At 35.6% G+C, this 16531-nt stretch overlaps 2 protein-coding genes across 4 annotated transcripts; one reads left to right on the top strand and one right to left on the bottom strand.

The window, feature by feature from the left end:
- The first annotated feature begins 2574 nt into the window (after window positions 1-2574).
- Window positions 2575-4112, top strand: LOC107874727 (GDSL esterase/lipase At5g62930). Of its 2 annotated transcripts, XM_016721478.2 has the most exons (6): window positions 2575-2821; window positions 2912-2989; window positions 3138-3284; window positions 3372-3448; window positions 3557-3715; window positions 3841-4112. In XM_016721478.2, the coding sequence occupies exons 1-6, from the start codon at window positions 2720-2722 to the stop codon at window positions 3971-3973; spliced, it is 696 nt and encodes a 231-aa protein (XP_016576964.2). In that variant the 5' UTR covers window positions 2575-2719; the 3' UTR covers window positions 3974-4112. The 2 variants fall into 2 exon arrangements, with proteins under 2 accessions (XP_016576964.2, XP_016576965.2); XM_016721479.2 differs by lacking the exon at window positions 2575-2821 and having other exon boundaries at window positions 2925-3000.
- A 3391-nt stretch (window positions 4113-7503) lies between these two features.
- LOC107875905 (probable boron transporter 2) lies at window positions 7504-13784 on the bottom strand. 2 transcript variants are annotated; one of them, XM_016722798.2, is made up of 12 exons: window positions 12170-13784; window positions 11893-11975; window positions 11615-11807; window positions 11409-11547; window positions 10779-10944; window positions 10404-10570; window positions 10082-10255; window positions 9873-9968; window positions 9320-9457; window positions 8921-9240; window positions 8335-8605; window positions 7504-8078 (listed from the first exon to the last, which is right to left on the bottom strand). In XM_016722798.2, the coding sequence occupies exons 1-12, from the start codon at window positions 12271-12273 to the stop codon at window positions 7767-7769; spliced, it is 2163 nt and encodes a 720-aa protein (XP_016578284.2). In that variant the 5' UTR covers window positions 12274-13784; the 3' UTR covers window positions 7504-7766. The 2 variants fall into 2 exon arrangements, with proteins under 2 accessions (XP_016578284.2, XP_016578283.2); XM_016722797.2 differs by having other exon boundaries at window positions 8921-9255; window positions 12170-13471.
- Between the last annotated feature and the right edge of the window lie 2747 nt (window positions 13785-16531).

Genomic DNA, 16531 nt, shown 5'->3' with positions numbered 1-16531 from the left:
GCGGGGACTTCTCTATTCTATAATTCTATATCTTTTTGATCTCGCACTTCCTTACTTCTAATAGAACCTGGAAGAAAGGAGTCTCGTACAAAGGGTTGGAAAGAAGGCTTTTACCTTATTTCAGGTGGGTTAGTGCGTATCTGTTCGGGCGGAGGCGGAGTAACCCATTACCTTCTGGGTGGAATTGCCACAACATGGGCATTCTTCTTAGCAAGAATTATTGCAGTAGGATAATGGCTAGGAGGATTTGAAAAGCATTATGGCATTACGATTTCCAAGGTTTAGCCAAGGCTTAGCTCAGGACCCCACTACTCGTCGTATTACGCTATTTCGCGCTGAGCGAGGCTGCTTTCCCTCCTTACGTTGGAGTAAGCTCTTTCCAAGTCCCATCAATGCACGATGAGGAACTACCAACCGGTAACCAATTGACGTCTGATTTCGGTGATCGAATCAGCTAGTCTCTTCCGTTCCGCCTGCGACCCATGTTCGTATGGTGGCGCGATGTTCTACGCGAATCCACGTTCGAAGGACATCATACCAGGGCTGCCCGTCGATTATTGTGGGATGCAATGGACTCTATTCAGAGGACTGTCCTCGAGCCTCCTTTTCAGTCGCCCTCTACATCGTTATTTTTTCCATAGATATCTAATTTATCTTGCCATGGATAGGGATGCCGATTCAGATGCGGCTAGAAAGGCTCGTTTGAGTGATTCATAAACCCTCGTCGGGATAAACAAGTAAGGGTTTCATCCGGAATACTACTTCGAGAAATGCTGCTTCAGGATAAACGTCATATGTTGCGAGAGAAACTGGATATTTTCCTATGGCGTGGACCCTTTCACTCGAGAACTCAAAGGGGGGAAAGAATTCTTCAACATAGTCACAAGAAGGTGGTCCCATCAGACTTTGACTTTCTCTTGTATAACCACTTGCGAGCCGATACACAAATTTCGAAATCCAAATTTCGGGAGAAAGCTTTTGACAAAATAAAGGAATACCTCCATTCTAGTGCCTACAACGCCAGGAAGCCTTTATTACTATACCTATCAGTCACTGAAACCACTATGGGGTCTATGTTGCCTTAGCGCGTCTTGGATGCTCTTCCCGTAGTGCCCCCTTCTTCCTCCTTGTCTCTTTCTCTGCCGCCTGCTCTTTCCGTTCCTTCTCTTTCGGACGGCTGCGATCCTATTTCAAACTCAACTAAAGGATTATACCTTTAACCACCCACGGGGAAGGAAAGTGACTGTTCAGGAAGGGTGAGTGCAACGAACTAGAATTTGGGACCAGTCTTGTAGCGAATAAAGGAAAAAGGTCCCGGTAGGGGTCAGCAGCGTCGGGAGGCGGAGGTGAACAACAAGGACTATCTCTCGTAGCCGATATCCCACCCTTCTTCCGAGTCTCCAAAGTGGGATTGTATATTAACTCAGTCTCCGACAAAGAAGGTTCAGGCATGCTTCGACTTAGCCCTATGATCCGGGAAGAGGACAGGGTCTTACTTACAACAAAGTCAAAAAAAGGGGAAGTTTCCTGTCTTAGTTTCACTTCCTTGAACTGGCTAAGGCAAGGAATAAGACGTCTGAGAAGGGATGCCGAAAAAAGGCTTCAATTGTTTCTGGTGCAAAGTCAGTAGTACTAGGGCCGCGAGAATGCATGTTCTAATGCTTGCACGGGCTCATCTGCTTCCAACAATCCAACAAAGTGAGTTTCACAGCTAATTTAAGTGCTAGTCTAGTAACTACGGTTATTGATTCAATTACCGGTCCTTTATCTTCAGTTAGAAGACCCTCAAGGCTGACAGCCGCAGCAAAGTCGTAAATAAGAAAATGTTTTCTAGCTATTTGTGGATGGGTTCGGAAGACTTGAGCAGTAGGTTTCGACTCGGTCAGCTGTCTTGATGAAGAAGAGATCTATCTCTTTGGGTTTTAATTCCCTCCGAAGATAATCCACTATCTTTCCCTTCAAATAAGGATTGAGGTTTCCAAACCTTCCAATCCACCATTCAAGAGGTAGAGGATGTGACCGGTTTGACTTGCAACAGGCAGCCTTTAATCTTTCCCAACGTTTAGATTGAGTCGAGAAAGCGAACGGACTCTAAATCCCGCTCCACCCAACCGCTGTAATGTAGAAACAGGGATAAAAAAAGGGGGGGACTTATGCAACGGGCTATGCCACCCAAACCAACTGAGGGAAGTCGCATCCGTCCCATCGCAAGCACATTCTTAAATCCTCCTACATTAAGAAAATGGAGAAGTGGTAAAGTCCAATAGCCAACAGCTTACATTTTGGCAAAGACAATGAGAAGCAAAATAATAATATTAAAATGCTCAACTTCATCAAGGATAAAATAAATACAAAATGATAAATTATCTCTTGTAAGTAAAATCAATGGATAGAGTACAATATTGTCTTTTCATATTGATATGTTTGATTATAAAAATTGTAAATATTTGAATAGGGTAATTTTTTTGTGTGGTTGTCTTTTGAATTTTTGTGAGCCAGTGAAAAAAAATTAAAAACAAACTTATGGTGCCTTTATTTTATGGCCAAACTTGAACTCCGGAAAAGAAAGTAAAAATAGTACGTCTCATTTCCGAAATTTTTGGTTTATTTCATTATTTAGTTCCCCCTTTCTCTTCTTCTTCCTTGTCACCTTCTGCAAAGAAAAAAAAAATCCAAATATAATTTGGTTTGAATTTGTGGAATTTCATTTTTATTCAAAATGATTAGGCCACAAATTGTATTGTTTGGGGACTCCATTACTCAAGTGGCCTTCGATGTAGGTGGTTGGGGTGGTCTTCTTTATAATAATTATTCTCGCAGGGTATGTATTCTTTTCCCCCCATCAATTTGATGTAATAAACACATTTTATTAGTAATATAAAGTAATTGAATTTGATGTATTATTGTAAAGGCTGATTTCTTAGTTCGTGGATATGCTGGATACAACACCACATGGGGTTTGATCATGCTCCAACATCTATTTCAATTGGTATGTATTACGTAACGTATGTTTTCTCCAAGGAATTCGACATCTGTTGTATATACATAAAAGTTATAAATCGATCATGCTCGAACACCTATATATTTCAATTGGTCATGACTCATGATTAGACTATATTTGGTTATTAATATCACAGGATGCTCCAAGTCCAAAACCTGTTGCTGGCATGACTATATTTTTTGGAGCAAATGATGCTGCTCTTGTGGGAAGAATTAGTGAAGCAAAACATACCCCAATTGATGAATATAAGGAAAACCTAAATAAAATGGTTAAACATATGAAGGTTTGGAATTTTTCCCTGTTCAATCATGATATAACTTGATGTTGTACCTCTCTTTTGTATGTCTCATTCATGTTATTTATAATACAGCAATATTCCCCGTCAGTGCAAATAGTGATGATAACACCACCACCAGTTGATGACGCAAGACGGGTTGAAGTTTTAAGGTACGATGATGCAATTTCTCTGTATGACATTTGAGATGTTTACACATAAAGTTGTCAATGTGATCAACTGAATCAAATATCATCTTACGTGTTGGATGGATCTGTTAGGGCCGAGGGAAAAAAGATCGATTTGCCAGAAAGGACACTCGAAGAATCTGGAAAGTATGCGAAAAAGGTAGTTGAATTGTCCAAAGAGCTTTATCTCCCTTACATCGATCTGTGGTCTAAAATGCAGCAAGTCCAAGGTTGGCAAAAGAAATTCCTCCTGTAAGTGACACATTTGCATATATAGTTTCATTACTATTTGAAGTTCATAGTACTAGCTATACTTTTGTTTATTGTATTGCCTATGCCTGTTGGATTTCATAACTCTTTGTTTTATGTTGCTGCAGTGATGGCTTACATTTCACACAAGAAGGCTGTCTTTTTCTTTACAAAGAATTGGCTTTAGCATTCAACCAAACAAGTATCTCTATAGACAATCTGCCTACTGATGGTGTTTCAAAATTACCTGGTTTCCAATGATCGATCACCCTCAAGGCTTTTCAGCAACAATCTCCTACTGTCTATCAAAATTTATTCCAAGACAAATTATTGTTGAATTCACAGTCCATGTATACATATTACTTGTTTCATCAATATAATAAAAGAAAGCCTTCCAGAATTGGATTTAAATACAGAAAATTCTCTTTTGATGCCTTGATTATGACCATAAAAAAATGTAATGTTTTGGATTGTGTACACAATCTTCTCAACATTGTGGTATGAAATGTTATTCCTTCAACAGTACTAAATAGATTTGAAGTGCAATGCAGTAAAAAACTTCACTGTCGTTTTGTAGTACCATAATTGCTTTTATATAAAGTGAAAGATGCTAAGAGTTGCACATGTCCTTGGGTCTTTTTCTTTCCTATGATAAAAAATCAGCCTTAATATCAAGTACGTGAGTGCAACAAATTTTGAGAGAGTAAAATGAAAGGATGAGGTTAAATAATGGTTAAATACGTACAAGTACTAATATTCTAAAACAAATTAAAACGAAAGGGTGTTACATAAAATGAAAATGAGAATGTACGTAATACGCTAAGAGTGAATCATTTTGTTCCAAAACATGTTGATTCGAGTTAATGACCAATTAAGAATCGTCAAGCTTCGAAATGAAGGCACCTTGCTTGACTTGAAATATTTCATCTTTCCTTGCACGAAAAAGAGTCATATATATCCTCGAACTATAACAAATGATACGTACATATCCTTCATCATACTTTGGATACACATATGCTCCTACTGTTAATCAATACAAAATATGAATCTTTTGGGCCTGTAAATATACATGGGAACATCCAAGTTGCATGAATGGGTCAATGGGCCCATTGGGCCACCTTATATTGGGCTGCTGAGACGATTTTGACTTTATCTGCAATACTAGCAAGGGGTCGTTTTGTAGAAGGGATAAGAGATATCTAATCTCAAGATTAATTTTAGGATGAGCGTATTCCGGGATTATAGTGTTATTCTTATTCCTTCTTAAGGGCGGGACAACTAATCCCGAGATAGTTAATCCAGGATAACTAGTTTCCCAACCAAATGGCCCCTAATAGTACTAATTTGAAAAAAAAAATCTGAAATAGCTATCATTTAGGCAATAAATGAGACGACATAACTACGCTTGGCCGAATTACAAAACATAGCTACAATTTAGCTGCTAAATACTATACAAATTAAAGATTATATATACAAACTTTAGAGAATTGTATATGAGTCTGAAATTCGCTTTATACATAAATACAACCCCTAGTAATTATGACTTGATGTTTCCTGCACCACATAATTTTTCCTACTGATTTTCACTTCATTAGTTTTCTAAATCAAAGCATGTGAAAGTTTTTCGAGAGAAAAAAACAAAATCAACCACATATCACTGGAGAAAAATCTTTCAGTTTTTATAATTGCTCGATATGTGTTTTTGCTTTCAGTTTTAGATTCACGAAGCAGCCACTGATATTTGCATTAGGATAAATTGTCTATCTCACATCCTTTGATTATGGCGTTTCCCTGAACCTTATGTAATCGCGAAATGCTTCGTGCATCAGGTCATCTTTTGAATAGAGATTAATTTTATTAGAAATTGTGATCAAGTTGGTGCCACCAGTGTACGAAACCATATGTTTCGAAAGATGTTTTTTTATTTTGGATAGTCCTACTTCAGGAATATTAATTATTTCATACTTTTTCTTTAAAGTAAAGGTCTGTAATACGTAACATAATTTAATACTTCCCTTAATTTATTTATTTTTAAAATTTATATGAACGTGTCTTATCACGTCCTAATTTATCAAGATTGTGACTTGTACCAAGTTGCTGTTGTTAATTTAATTAATTGGTGAATTTAATTATGTGTCTACTCTTACTGACCACAAATGAAAGTGTTGTGTTATGACTCATGAGAGTTCGAAACGTGTGATCTCAAGGTCATTGTTGTCGAATTGGCTTTTTATTCTTTTATGTTAATTGCAAAAAAACTTCCTCACATACTCATCGTGTTCACGGAGGTAGAGTAGAAGGTGTGGGTTCTCGGGAACCCATATTCACTACCGTAAGACTTAAAATTACATAGAAAAATCGTCAAAAGTTATAAATATTAATAGGTGGGAACTCATAACTAAACCTAGGGATAACTTAGTGGCAGAAAAGGAGCCCTTGGGACCCCCAAGTTTAAAATTCTGAATCCGCCTCTGATCATAAATTATGTCGTGAGAGCATATATTAAGTAATCTTGATTAAATTTATATACAAGCACATGTCATGCATATGATAAGTAGGGGATAAAATCGGTATACATACATTTTTTTTTTAGATTTCGCTAGTGAAATTACACCAATTTTGTTGTTATTGTAATTACATGTCATGCATCTTGGCATAAACGTATTTTGTGTTCCCTTATTATTATTTTTTTAACTGTTTTTGTCTTGAGCTGGAGGTATATCGGAAACAGCCTCCCTATATCTCCTGTGAGGTAGTGGCATGAAGTGCGTACACTTACCTTCCTCAGACCTCACTCTTTGGGGATATACTGAATTTGTTGTTGTCGCATCTTGACATAAAAGTTGATTTTCAACACCTAATTTTATATATCTCGTCATGTTCGGTATCTCTTTAGGATTTTGATTAATTCAAATTCAGCAATTAATGCGGAAAAGACGTTCCCTATATTTTTTTTAGAGCTCAAACTCGAGATTTTAGTTAAGAGTTTGGTGGAAAGAAAAGGAGAGGAGTTTAATATTGTAGGCAGAATTTAATTTTGTAACCAATCTAATCTCCAACGTATCTAAATCATGTGCATGCTGATTTTGACATCAAATTAGAATGCTCAGTATCAAGCTTGACATCATGACTCAATTGTAAGCATATACTATTCTTTATATTGTTTTTGAGTTTAAAAATTTTGTAATTGCTTTAATTGATAAAGAGAATATTATAAAATATCAATGCAGACCACTGTCAAGACTGCATTTTTGACACTTAAAAGACTCAAAGATCTGGTAACGAAAAAGACTAATTACAAAATCAGTTTCAAGAAAAAGTGGTCATAAAATCTTTATCAAGAAGATACTTTGATGCTGTTTTGCTTTTTTCTTTTTAGTAAAGGGTGTTGGGTTCACTTACACACCTTTAAACTAATCCATCGAGTACCTGCTACCTTCAACAAATTCAGAAAGATGGAAGAAGATCAGCCATTACTTAATATTTTTGTCTCCATTGAGATTTTGACAAGATACTTGGTTGCTTTTAACATATTAGAATAATAATTACTGTACAAGCTGCAGATATAGTGGAAGGACTTGCATGCATTCCACTAGGTTGTGTCAATTGGCAAGTTACACAGAGTGACCCTAGCTTGTAAATTATTATACTTATCTGACAAACTTCACTGTTTATTTGAAGGACAAGCATTGGCAAAAGTTTGAGAGGTCATTTTGTTTGTGCAATAGCAAAAAAGACTAATGCAGATACAGATGAAACACAATGCCAGTAATAGAACTGTCAAAAGCTAGTAGTTGATAATGGTTTTCACCCTTTTATTTCTTGATATAATGGTTTTGTCCCCTGCCCAGAGTAATTGGATTTGCATACAAGAATACAACACAATAAAACAGTATACATTGTTGAAGACTAGTAAGACACACAAACGATGAAACAAATGCCTAGGGGAAGATTAATCACATACTTACACTACCTCTCAAGAACTGTTAACAAGAATAGAAAGACCTCTCGAGAACAACCAGAGACTGTAACTTCACCACAATATTTGTTAATACTAGGTAGAAGACGGACCACGACCATTGTGACCAAGTTTAGATGGCTGAGGGCTGGGAGTTTGCTTTATTTCAAGCCCCTTGCCGTTGAATCTGGGGCTCCTTTCTCCTCTTAGTATATTGACTCTTGGACTGTAAGCCCTTTGAGATAGCTGTGGGCTGTGCACTGACTTGATTTCCTCAAGTGAGGTGGGAGTTGAGCTATTTACTCTTGGGCTGCATGAACGCCGGATCTCCCCGCGGCTTCTTGTGATTATATCATCAAGAATTTCACAACTATCAATGCAGGTAGGTCTTGCCTGAGGATCTTGATCCTGCAAGTGCATAAAGTCATAGGATTAAGAAGATGATATCTGGACGGTCCTTGTCATTCTGAACTTTCCTAGGCCAAATCTCGTATTCTGATGCATGCATACTACTGATAATAAATGCTTTCAGTCCGAGAAACCACTATTAAACTCATTTGGGAAGTATAAGGATTGGCGATAAGCACTATTTGAAGACTGATGAGGATAAAATGAGGATTTATTTTTAATAGCTGAAAGATGTAGAAAGCTTTTGGCAACTTACTCCATAAGACATGTTGTATGCTATTGCAGGGGCTTCTTCGTATTCTGCAGCATCTAGATCTTGTAAATGTTCTCCTTTGAAAAACTTGGGAAGCAAATACTGGCGCACTGGGACAAGAAGCATGATCAACAATGGGAAAAGAACGCCAGCTATTGGTATCCACGTTATGCCGAAACATAGGAGCAAATAAACTGTCTGAAACAAGGTGAACCAGGCAATTGTCTTGAAAGGTACCGTCTCAACAAATGTTGCATGATTATCTTCCAAGACCCTGATAAATGTGCAGATTAAGAAAGGTATACCAGAAGCGATTTCAGAGACAAAGCTGAATACATTCTTTATGTACAACTTAAGAGCCTATCTAGGAAATGTAAGAGGTCGCGGTGAAAATGAGATAGATTCTAACTTTCTAAGGTTTGTAGAAAAGAAGACAGAATAAATATCATTGATCCTTCGATATTATTCGCATCCAAAAGACCTTATGTGAACTAATAAGTCATTTTTTAAAAGATTTTAATCAGTCTAAATTACTTTAGTCCTCTCTCGGGAATTTGATCCTAGATCGGAGAATTGGGCAGTGACTCACTTGTATCTTCTACTTGGTGCAGTGAAAAGCAATAATATCCTCTCCCAAAACTGATTTCCCGGCAAGCTCTCTATCGCCATGAAAGCAAAGTATCCCCAGAGAACAGAAGAAGGAATCCTTTTCAAGATAGGCATAGCAGCCACACAAGCACCAACCATTAACGCCTGAAGGAGATTACTCAAACGCTGTTCTTTGACTTCTACTGGTAAGAGCTCATCAATATCCTTATCCACATCAAATACTGTCTCATCGACCGGTGCATCTATGTACCCGGTACTCGATGCCCGTTGAACTGTGGTCTCCTTTAGCTCTTTCAACCCCTGTTTGAAGGAACACTGTAATGGCAAGCATTTTAATGTACCGTAATCGTAGCCATTTGGGATGACTTCAACTACTTACCAGGCCAGAAGGAGTTTGATAGACAAGGGGAGTCTGCATCTCATTGTAAGCTTCCTGCATGTTCCTATATAATTGGCCAAGATTTGCATTTTTATCAATGCTTTTTCTCGCTGTTGACACAAGTTTATTCCGTAAAAGCTGTTTCAAATAGAAATAAGAAAATTAGAAAACTCTCTCACATGAAAAAGTTAGAATAATCTTATACTAACCCGTAGTGAAGAAATGGTTTCAGTATCTGTTAAAATGAACTGAAACCTTTGAAAAAACAAGAAAGCAGGAGAAAATAAATACTTATAAACGTAAGTTCTTTTTTCCATTCTGAGGCCATCATGTGGTCATGACTCTTGATTACATGATCCTTATTTCCCTACTACTCAGTAAAAAATCAGAACAATAAAGATTTCAGATGTGCTGGTGTTTGGACTTGCATTATTCAACTAGAAAATAGCAGTGTATAACGAAGGTAATGCAGGTCGGCAATAAATTTTTAAATTCAAGGTTAGAAATTGTGGAGAACTCGGTAGACTTCTACATTAAGAGATAATTTCAGTACCTGATGTTTCAGAGTCGCCAAGCTTTTCGTATGCATTGGAGATTGTGGAATGACTCCATTTGAAGGAGGAATGCCAAGAAGACCACATATTATGACCTAGTGAGTACCAAAGTGAGGGGGGGAAAGTTGCATTAACTAATATGTGATAATTAATGTACTCTTACGACGTAAAATTGATGTTAAAAACAAGAAAGCCAGAGTCACCGTACCAAGAAGCCTAAAAGAAGGAGGTCATAATGATACGAGGAAGGTTTCTTTAGATTGAACTCTTTTTGTTGGGAAAGTTGAGATGCAACACTGTGATCAAAATAGTAAAGGACTGCAATCATTGTGGCTGGAATAAATGCTCCGACAATATATAGAGGAGGAACATGCATCATTTCCTGTAAAACCCATCACTTTGAGTTTCAAAATATGCAAAGACCAAATGGACACAAATCTCAAATATCAAATCCATGGACGCAGATCTCAAATACCAAATCCATGATCTTGAGATTGATCAATAATGTGGAAAATAAAACAGGAAAGCACCTTGATAACTGTCCAATTTGAGTAAGCTCCAGGTGACCATGGATTGGGGCTGAAAAGCCTCCGGGGTATCCCTCGTGGAACATCACGGGCTGGTATGTATGATACAGCCGTCCAAACAAGCACCATTAGTGGGACGCCATAGTCAGCAATAAATCCTCGCAACCAGCCTTTGAACAACATTAAATTGTCAGCAAATTAACAAATTACCTTTTCAGTTTCAACAAGAACTGATCATTCTAAAATGATGACTAACAGCGAGTGGATGACCTACACACTACATTAGATTTTAACAATAATATTTGAAAAAAAAAAAAAAAACAAGAAAATTTCTTTCTGTTATCACTAATATTCATGTAATTATACTGAAATTATAACCTGTTCCATAGCGCCAGGACCTAGCTTTACGGCTCCTCAATGAGGTAAGAAGAAGGCCGAACGACAAAACCAGTGCAAACATTCCATTTCCAAAGCGCCAAGAAGGTGATAATGCAGCCTGATGAGGATTCTCTCTCTGGGGTATTCCAAACTCCTCCACCAAACCCTGTGTTTTTGCAATGAGCATTTCAATTTAGAAAAGCATTGTGCTTATTCGACGAAATTTGTCGTGCTACGTTACGACAATTCTACAAATTGGTGAAAACATCAGCCTTTTGGTGCAAATCAGCCAATTGCGCAAAAATCTCAAGAAATGGATGATGCTTTGTTGATGGAAAAAAGGAATTGGGCTACCAAATCCTAATTAGTACTGAATAGTTCGAACGAAACACAAATTTCATAAGATATTTAGTTATTTAGCTAAAAGCATCACAAAGATAAAGCATCCATAATAGTTCAATGAAGCCGGCTGCTATTTTCTGAGAAAAAACAGTAGCAGAACAAGATTCTGTATTTTATGTTCTTCATGATTAGATTGATCAATTTATGCTGTACTGCTTTCAATATGGCTTTTCTGTTCAGGACATCGACAGAAAACTAGGATCATACAGCATATTTAAATTTGATTACCTTAATGGCCTCCTGCATAAAGAGCATTGCGATGAGCATGCCAAATAATTCGCCAGCCAGACGTGTAAATCTGTTTATTATGGAGCACGCGCCCAGAACTGCTAGCAAGAAAAGCAGAAAGGCTGTCCAAACACAAACCCTGAACATAATCGTGTTAGAAAAGGTGATGATATGATAGGAGGAATTCGAGAGTGCTCAGAAGTTACCATCCTGTCCAGGCTAGAAAGAGATTTGGACCCAAATCCTTCCGATCTTTTGCAAAGTTGAACATAAATGTGTACATCAAGACAGTTGGCTCAGCTACTCCTAGTATAAGGAGTGGCTGTCCACCAAGAATGGAATGGATCACACCACAAAGTGCTGTCGAAGCAAGAGTCTGCACCGCAGTTAAACTTCCATCTAAGATAACAATTTGACAGAAACAGCATATCAGCAACCAACCAACAAGATGATGAAAGTAATACATGAAAAGATCAAATTTTACCCGTGCTTCTTTCGAGTTGCTCCCCGAAAGAAATAACAGGAATGGCTGATGCAAAGAAAATGTAGGTCGTTGGAGCCAGGATCCTGCAATAGCACATGAAAGACAATCTTCAGGCATCCATGAAAAGGCAAGAGAATATAATTTACTACATATACTATACACTGTCATTTTGGAACAGACAGTCATCTAGGAGAATAATAAGAATATTTGAATCCCACTGAAAAAGAAAGTTCTTCCAATTGTCAATTCATAGATAATTAAGTTGCACTCAGCTAACCTGATACCAGCACGGAGACCACCAGTCCAATCTTGCTTGTAGCATAACAGTCTTCCCTTGAGATCATTCTTGATTCCACGGAGTGGAACAAATGTTTCTTCCATGATCACTCAAAATTTGTCCAAACCGAAGGGTGGAAATTTTGTTCTTTTTTGTTTTGTTTGACAGACAAGAAAACTCGAAAGACAACAAACTAGCACAGAATCGAAGAAACTCGAGAGGCCAATACCAAATTCAACTAGACTTGCATTGGCAAAGGGAAAAAAACTTTGGGCAGGAAGACAAGACCTACTTGATCATGACTAGAGTGATTATGATAAAAACGATTATTCGCTGATTCATTTCTGTTAACTGTATACTGACCTTCATTAAGGTCCATAAAATAAGATGTTACTATTAATCTAACTCTACATATTAACAGATTTACAAAGAATACAAGTTAGTGAAGAACAAAAGAATCAGTTAGCAATGAATAATAGTATATATCTAGGATGTATCTAAGACCTCCAAACAATTTTTTGCCTATTTGAACTCCATAGGACCACCACAACTCATATAAATTAACGGAGTAAAGCCATAACTTTTATAAAAATCAAAACTTTAACGACAGCAATACTCCATCTACTAATATCTCAATTAACGGTTGACTCCAAAAATCTCTAGATCCATTATACAAATAACTCCTTCCCTCACATAAACAGAACACTAAGTTTCCACCAAAATGCAGTCAACAAGAACAAAGGGCTAACTGACAGGGATCTAACTTTCAGTTACATGTCAGAACTTTATAACCACTATCTGACAAACCTTATGGGGACAAAAATAACAAGAATCACAAATTTAGCGAGACCCCATTTCAAGAAAAGTGATAATTTCCAGTGGTTTAAAGCAACTTCAACCAAATTAAACAATAACAACCAAGAATCAAGAAACTTAACGACAACCCATTATCAAGAACTTGAATGAAATGATTATGACAATAGAGATGAAATGGGCATGAATTAAGCAAAAGGGGTTATCAAAGATAGTATCTTTTTCACTCTTACATTACTTAGAAATCAAAAATCTTTCAAGAACAGGCAATACAAATAGGCAAGAAAGGAACTTATTGAGCAAAGCAACTTGTTTTACATGAGTGAATTAGAGCAAAGTACTTGAAGAAATTGAATGGGAAGTTAACAAAATGTAGGAAGAAAACTGAATGCAGGTATGGCGGAGGAATGCAAGAAGAGGGGTTGGTTTGCTGATGGAAGTTTGCGTGAAGGTGAGCTCTTTGGTCGAGGGATTATTGGTTGAAGGAAGTGAGATATGAGTCACTATAAATAACTCAAATTTTTTAAAAACCAAGCAAACAAATAATTGGAGAAAAAAAAAAAAGGTGGGGTGGGGGTGGGAGGAGAAACTAGTAGTGCCTGTATTGGAACCCGACTAATTCAGATTATGCGTTACAAGGTCCATTAAGGTGGCATGCAGCGCTCCCAACAGAGTTTTCTCTATATCTAGGGCCGACCTCTCGACCTCTAGTCAAGGTTAAAGCAGCTCCATCCACTGCAACACAACCCATATTGATAAGTTATTTACGCTTAACACGGTATAATACAGAGGACTCGTTTGGTAGAGTGTATAAGATAATAGTGAATATGTTGTATTAGTAATACTGGAATTAGTTGTGCAGGAATTAGTAATACTGAGATTATTTTTTATGCAGTGTTTGGTTTGATGCATTGAAAGTAATATGTATTATTATATTTTAAAAAGAATATTGTTTGTTACAAAAATACCCTCGACATATTATAATTTTTTGTATTTTTTTTTGCAAAAGTTTATTATTCTTTTTTAGAATAAAAAAAGTTAACAATATAACTAATTATTTATTTTAGAACTTTAAGATTTAATCATTCACTTACAAAAATTATTTTTATATTATCTTTTCTTTGTTTGTTCATTATTTGCTTGTTGTTCCCACTTTGTGTTATTTTTAAGTTGGGGGAGATACGTATAACTTTTGGATGAGACAATAAAATCATTATTAAAATAAAATTGTATTCTATAGTGTGTTAAAACTAAGTAGAAAAATTATTTTAATTTATGAATATCCTATTTACAAAATTAAAGTTTGTATGCAATTTATTTTCGGATTTTGACCAATAAATATTTTTTTGAATTAATGGAGTAGTTTTTTATAACTAAAATTATTTGGAGAGATATTATTATTTTGATAAATTGAAAAGAAGTAACTCATATTGAATAAATTGAAAAAGATTTAGAAAAAAATAAAAAAAAATTTGAGAACATTTTTGTAAATAATAATAAAATTTGTAAACTAATTTATTTGAATAAATTTATTAGTAAAAATATAAAAAATAAAATTTACAAAATAAAAAAATGTTTAAAAGAATTTGAGGGATATTCTTGTCTTTACACATGCTAATCCCATGGTATTAAAACCCATGTATTACTAATACCACCATATGTGATGTATTAGTAATACACCCTATAATATCATGTAGGGTGTATAACTATTACATGGTATTAATAATACATTGGTTCAAAATCCTACCAAACATAGTATTAATTAATACCACACTTAATACATGGACTATTTGTCCTAATACGGCCTACCAAACGACCCCATGGTGTCTAAAGTGAGTAGAACTAAAATACAGTAATATATAAAGTACAAGTTCACTGCAGATGATAAGTAAAGATTGACATATACACGGGTTATTTATAACAGGGGAGCTTCAAGTATCTTGAATTTATAATTTATGAAAATAGTGAGATTGACGAGGATGTCATATATTGTGTTCAAGTGGGTAAATCCATGCAAATAAAAGTTCTTTAAATTCCTAGCTCATTAATAAAATAAAGATAAATAATAATACTATATTTCAAGTCACTATGAACAACATTACGGTGGTCGAATTAGGATTTAAAATTTGTTGTATATTTTGAGAAAAGGTTTGAAATAAAGAACTTTAAAAACATATATGCATCGTGATCGTCCCTCAGCCTCCAGCACCCATATTCTCTTAGCTACTTTTATATCTTAGAACAATTTGTAATCTTAATCTAGGGATACGCTAATAAACTATAATAATTGAAGTGGGATGCATGGATGAATGGAAACTCGTGTTTGGTATATTATATAATAAGAATATGTCACTGAAATTTAAAGCTAAGTTATATAAAGTGATTATTAGATTGAATATGTTGTATGAGGTGGAGTGTTATTTAGATAATAATTCACATATTCGAAAGATAAATACAACAGAAATAATTTTTGTTTAGATGAATGTGCGATATGCTAGAAAAGGCAATATTAGTAAAGAAGGTATAGGGTACAAGGGGGAATTGAATCATCGGGAAAGTGAGACTAAGATTGTTTAAACATGTGGAGAGGAACACAATGCCCCAATGAGGAGGTACCAGAGGTTGGTGATGATAGACTTGAGAAGAGATATGGAGGTTTATCGATAGGAGAGCATGGAGGCCAGTTAAGGATTAGGATGGAACGTTAATATGTAGTCGGGTGTTTTCTCTTTTCCAAGTGATAGAGCAAAGTTCTAGTTTGGAGCACCTATTTGTTCTCTTACTAATATTATTATCATGCTAGCATTATCGTAATATTCTTTGATTTTATTACTATTGTTATTTCTTTTACATTGGTTATCTTTAATATTTTTGTTGTTAGTACCTTTCTTTCTGCAATATCTCTTTCATAATTTTTTAGTACTTTTGTATTTTTGAAAAATGATGGTCTATCATAAATAATCTTTATACTTCACAAAAATAAGGTGATTAAGATCTCTATATATATCTCACCTTTTTTCGGACTTTATTTATCAGATTATATTGAATATGTTTGTTAATACTATTAGGTACTAAATGAAATAATAGTATACTTAGTTTGTTTATTCTGGTGCAGAGAGATGGACAGATGGTAGGGGGAGACAAAAACAGTGTTCAACTAAAAAACTTCTTTCATGACTAGGAAAGGGACACTAATAAAACAGACACAAAAAAGTTATCAAATTTAATGTGGATAAAAGAAAACCACAAAGTGACTCTTACTTTAGTTAATCTTGTTTAATTTAATGCAAAAATTGCAAAGTAAGAATATGAAAAGAATATTTTGGCTGTCAGTGTTACCTTATTAATGTAGTTACACGAAAATGGAAGTGAGATTTGTTTGTTAATATTACCTTAACTATGCAGAGTTTGAATCATCCTCCCTTGGTCCCATTTTAGTTGGGCACATTTTCACTTTACATGATGATTACGAAATCATAAATTGAATGGTAAATTTTACATACTATTTTACCCTCCACCAATATAATATTAATGATATTCTTTGAACAT

This window comes from Capsicum annuum, chromosome 6 (genome assembly GCF_002878395.1).
Source record: "Capsicum annuum cultivar UCD-10X-F1 chromosome 6, UCD10Xv1.1, whole genome shotgun sequence".
Lineage (NCBI taxonomy): Eukaryota > Viridiplantae > Streptophyta > Magnoliopsida > Solanales > Solanaceae > Capsicum > Capsicum annuum.
Note: the sequence above shows the minus strand (reverse complement) of the source record. Positions and strands in the feature narration are given on the sequence as shown.

Bases quoted from the DNA above. Each gene is read 5' to 3' on its own strand.
- LOC107874727 (XM_016721478.2), top strand. From the start codon at position 2,720: ATGATTAGGCCACAAATTGTATTGTTTGGGGACTCCATTACTCAAGTG. The intron at 2,990-3,137 runs GTATGTATTACG...TTAATATCACAG, and splicing joins TCCAACATCTATTTCAATTG to GATGCTCCAAGTCCAAAACC. The intron at 3,716-3,840 runs GTAAGTGACACA...ATGTTGCTGCAG, and splicing joins TGGCAAAAGAAATTCCTCCT to TGATGGCTTACATTTCACAC.
- LOC107875905 (XM_016722797.2), bottom strand. From the start codon at position 12,273: ATGGAAGAAACATTTGTTCCACTCCGTGGAATCAAGAATGATCTCAAG. The intron at 11,808-11,892 runs GTAAAATTTGAT...TTGTTATCTTAG, and splicing joins GCAACTCGAAAGAAGCACGG to ATGGAAGTTTAACTGCGGTG. The intron at 9,969-10,081 runs GTACGGTGACTC...GGTACTCACTAG, and splicing joins TCCTTCTTTTAGGCTTCTTG to GTCATAATATGTGGTCTTCT.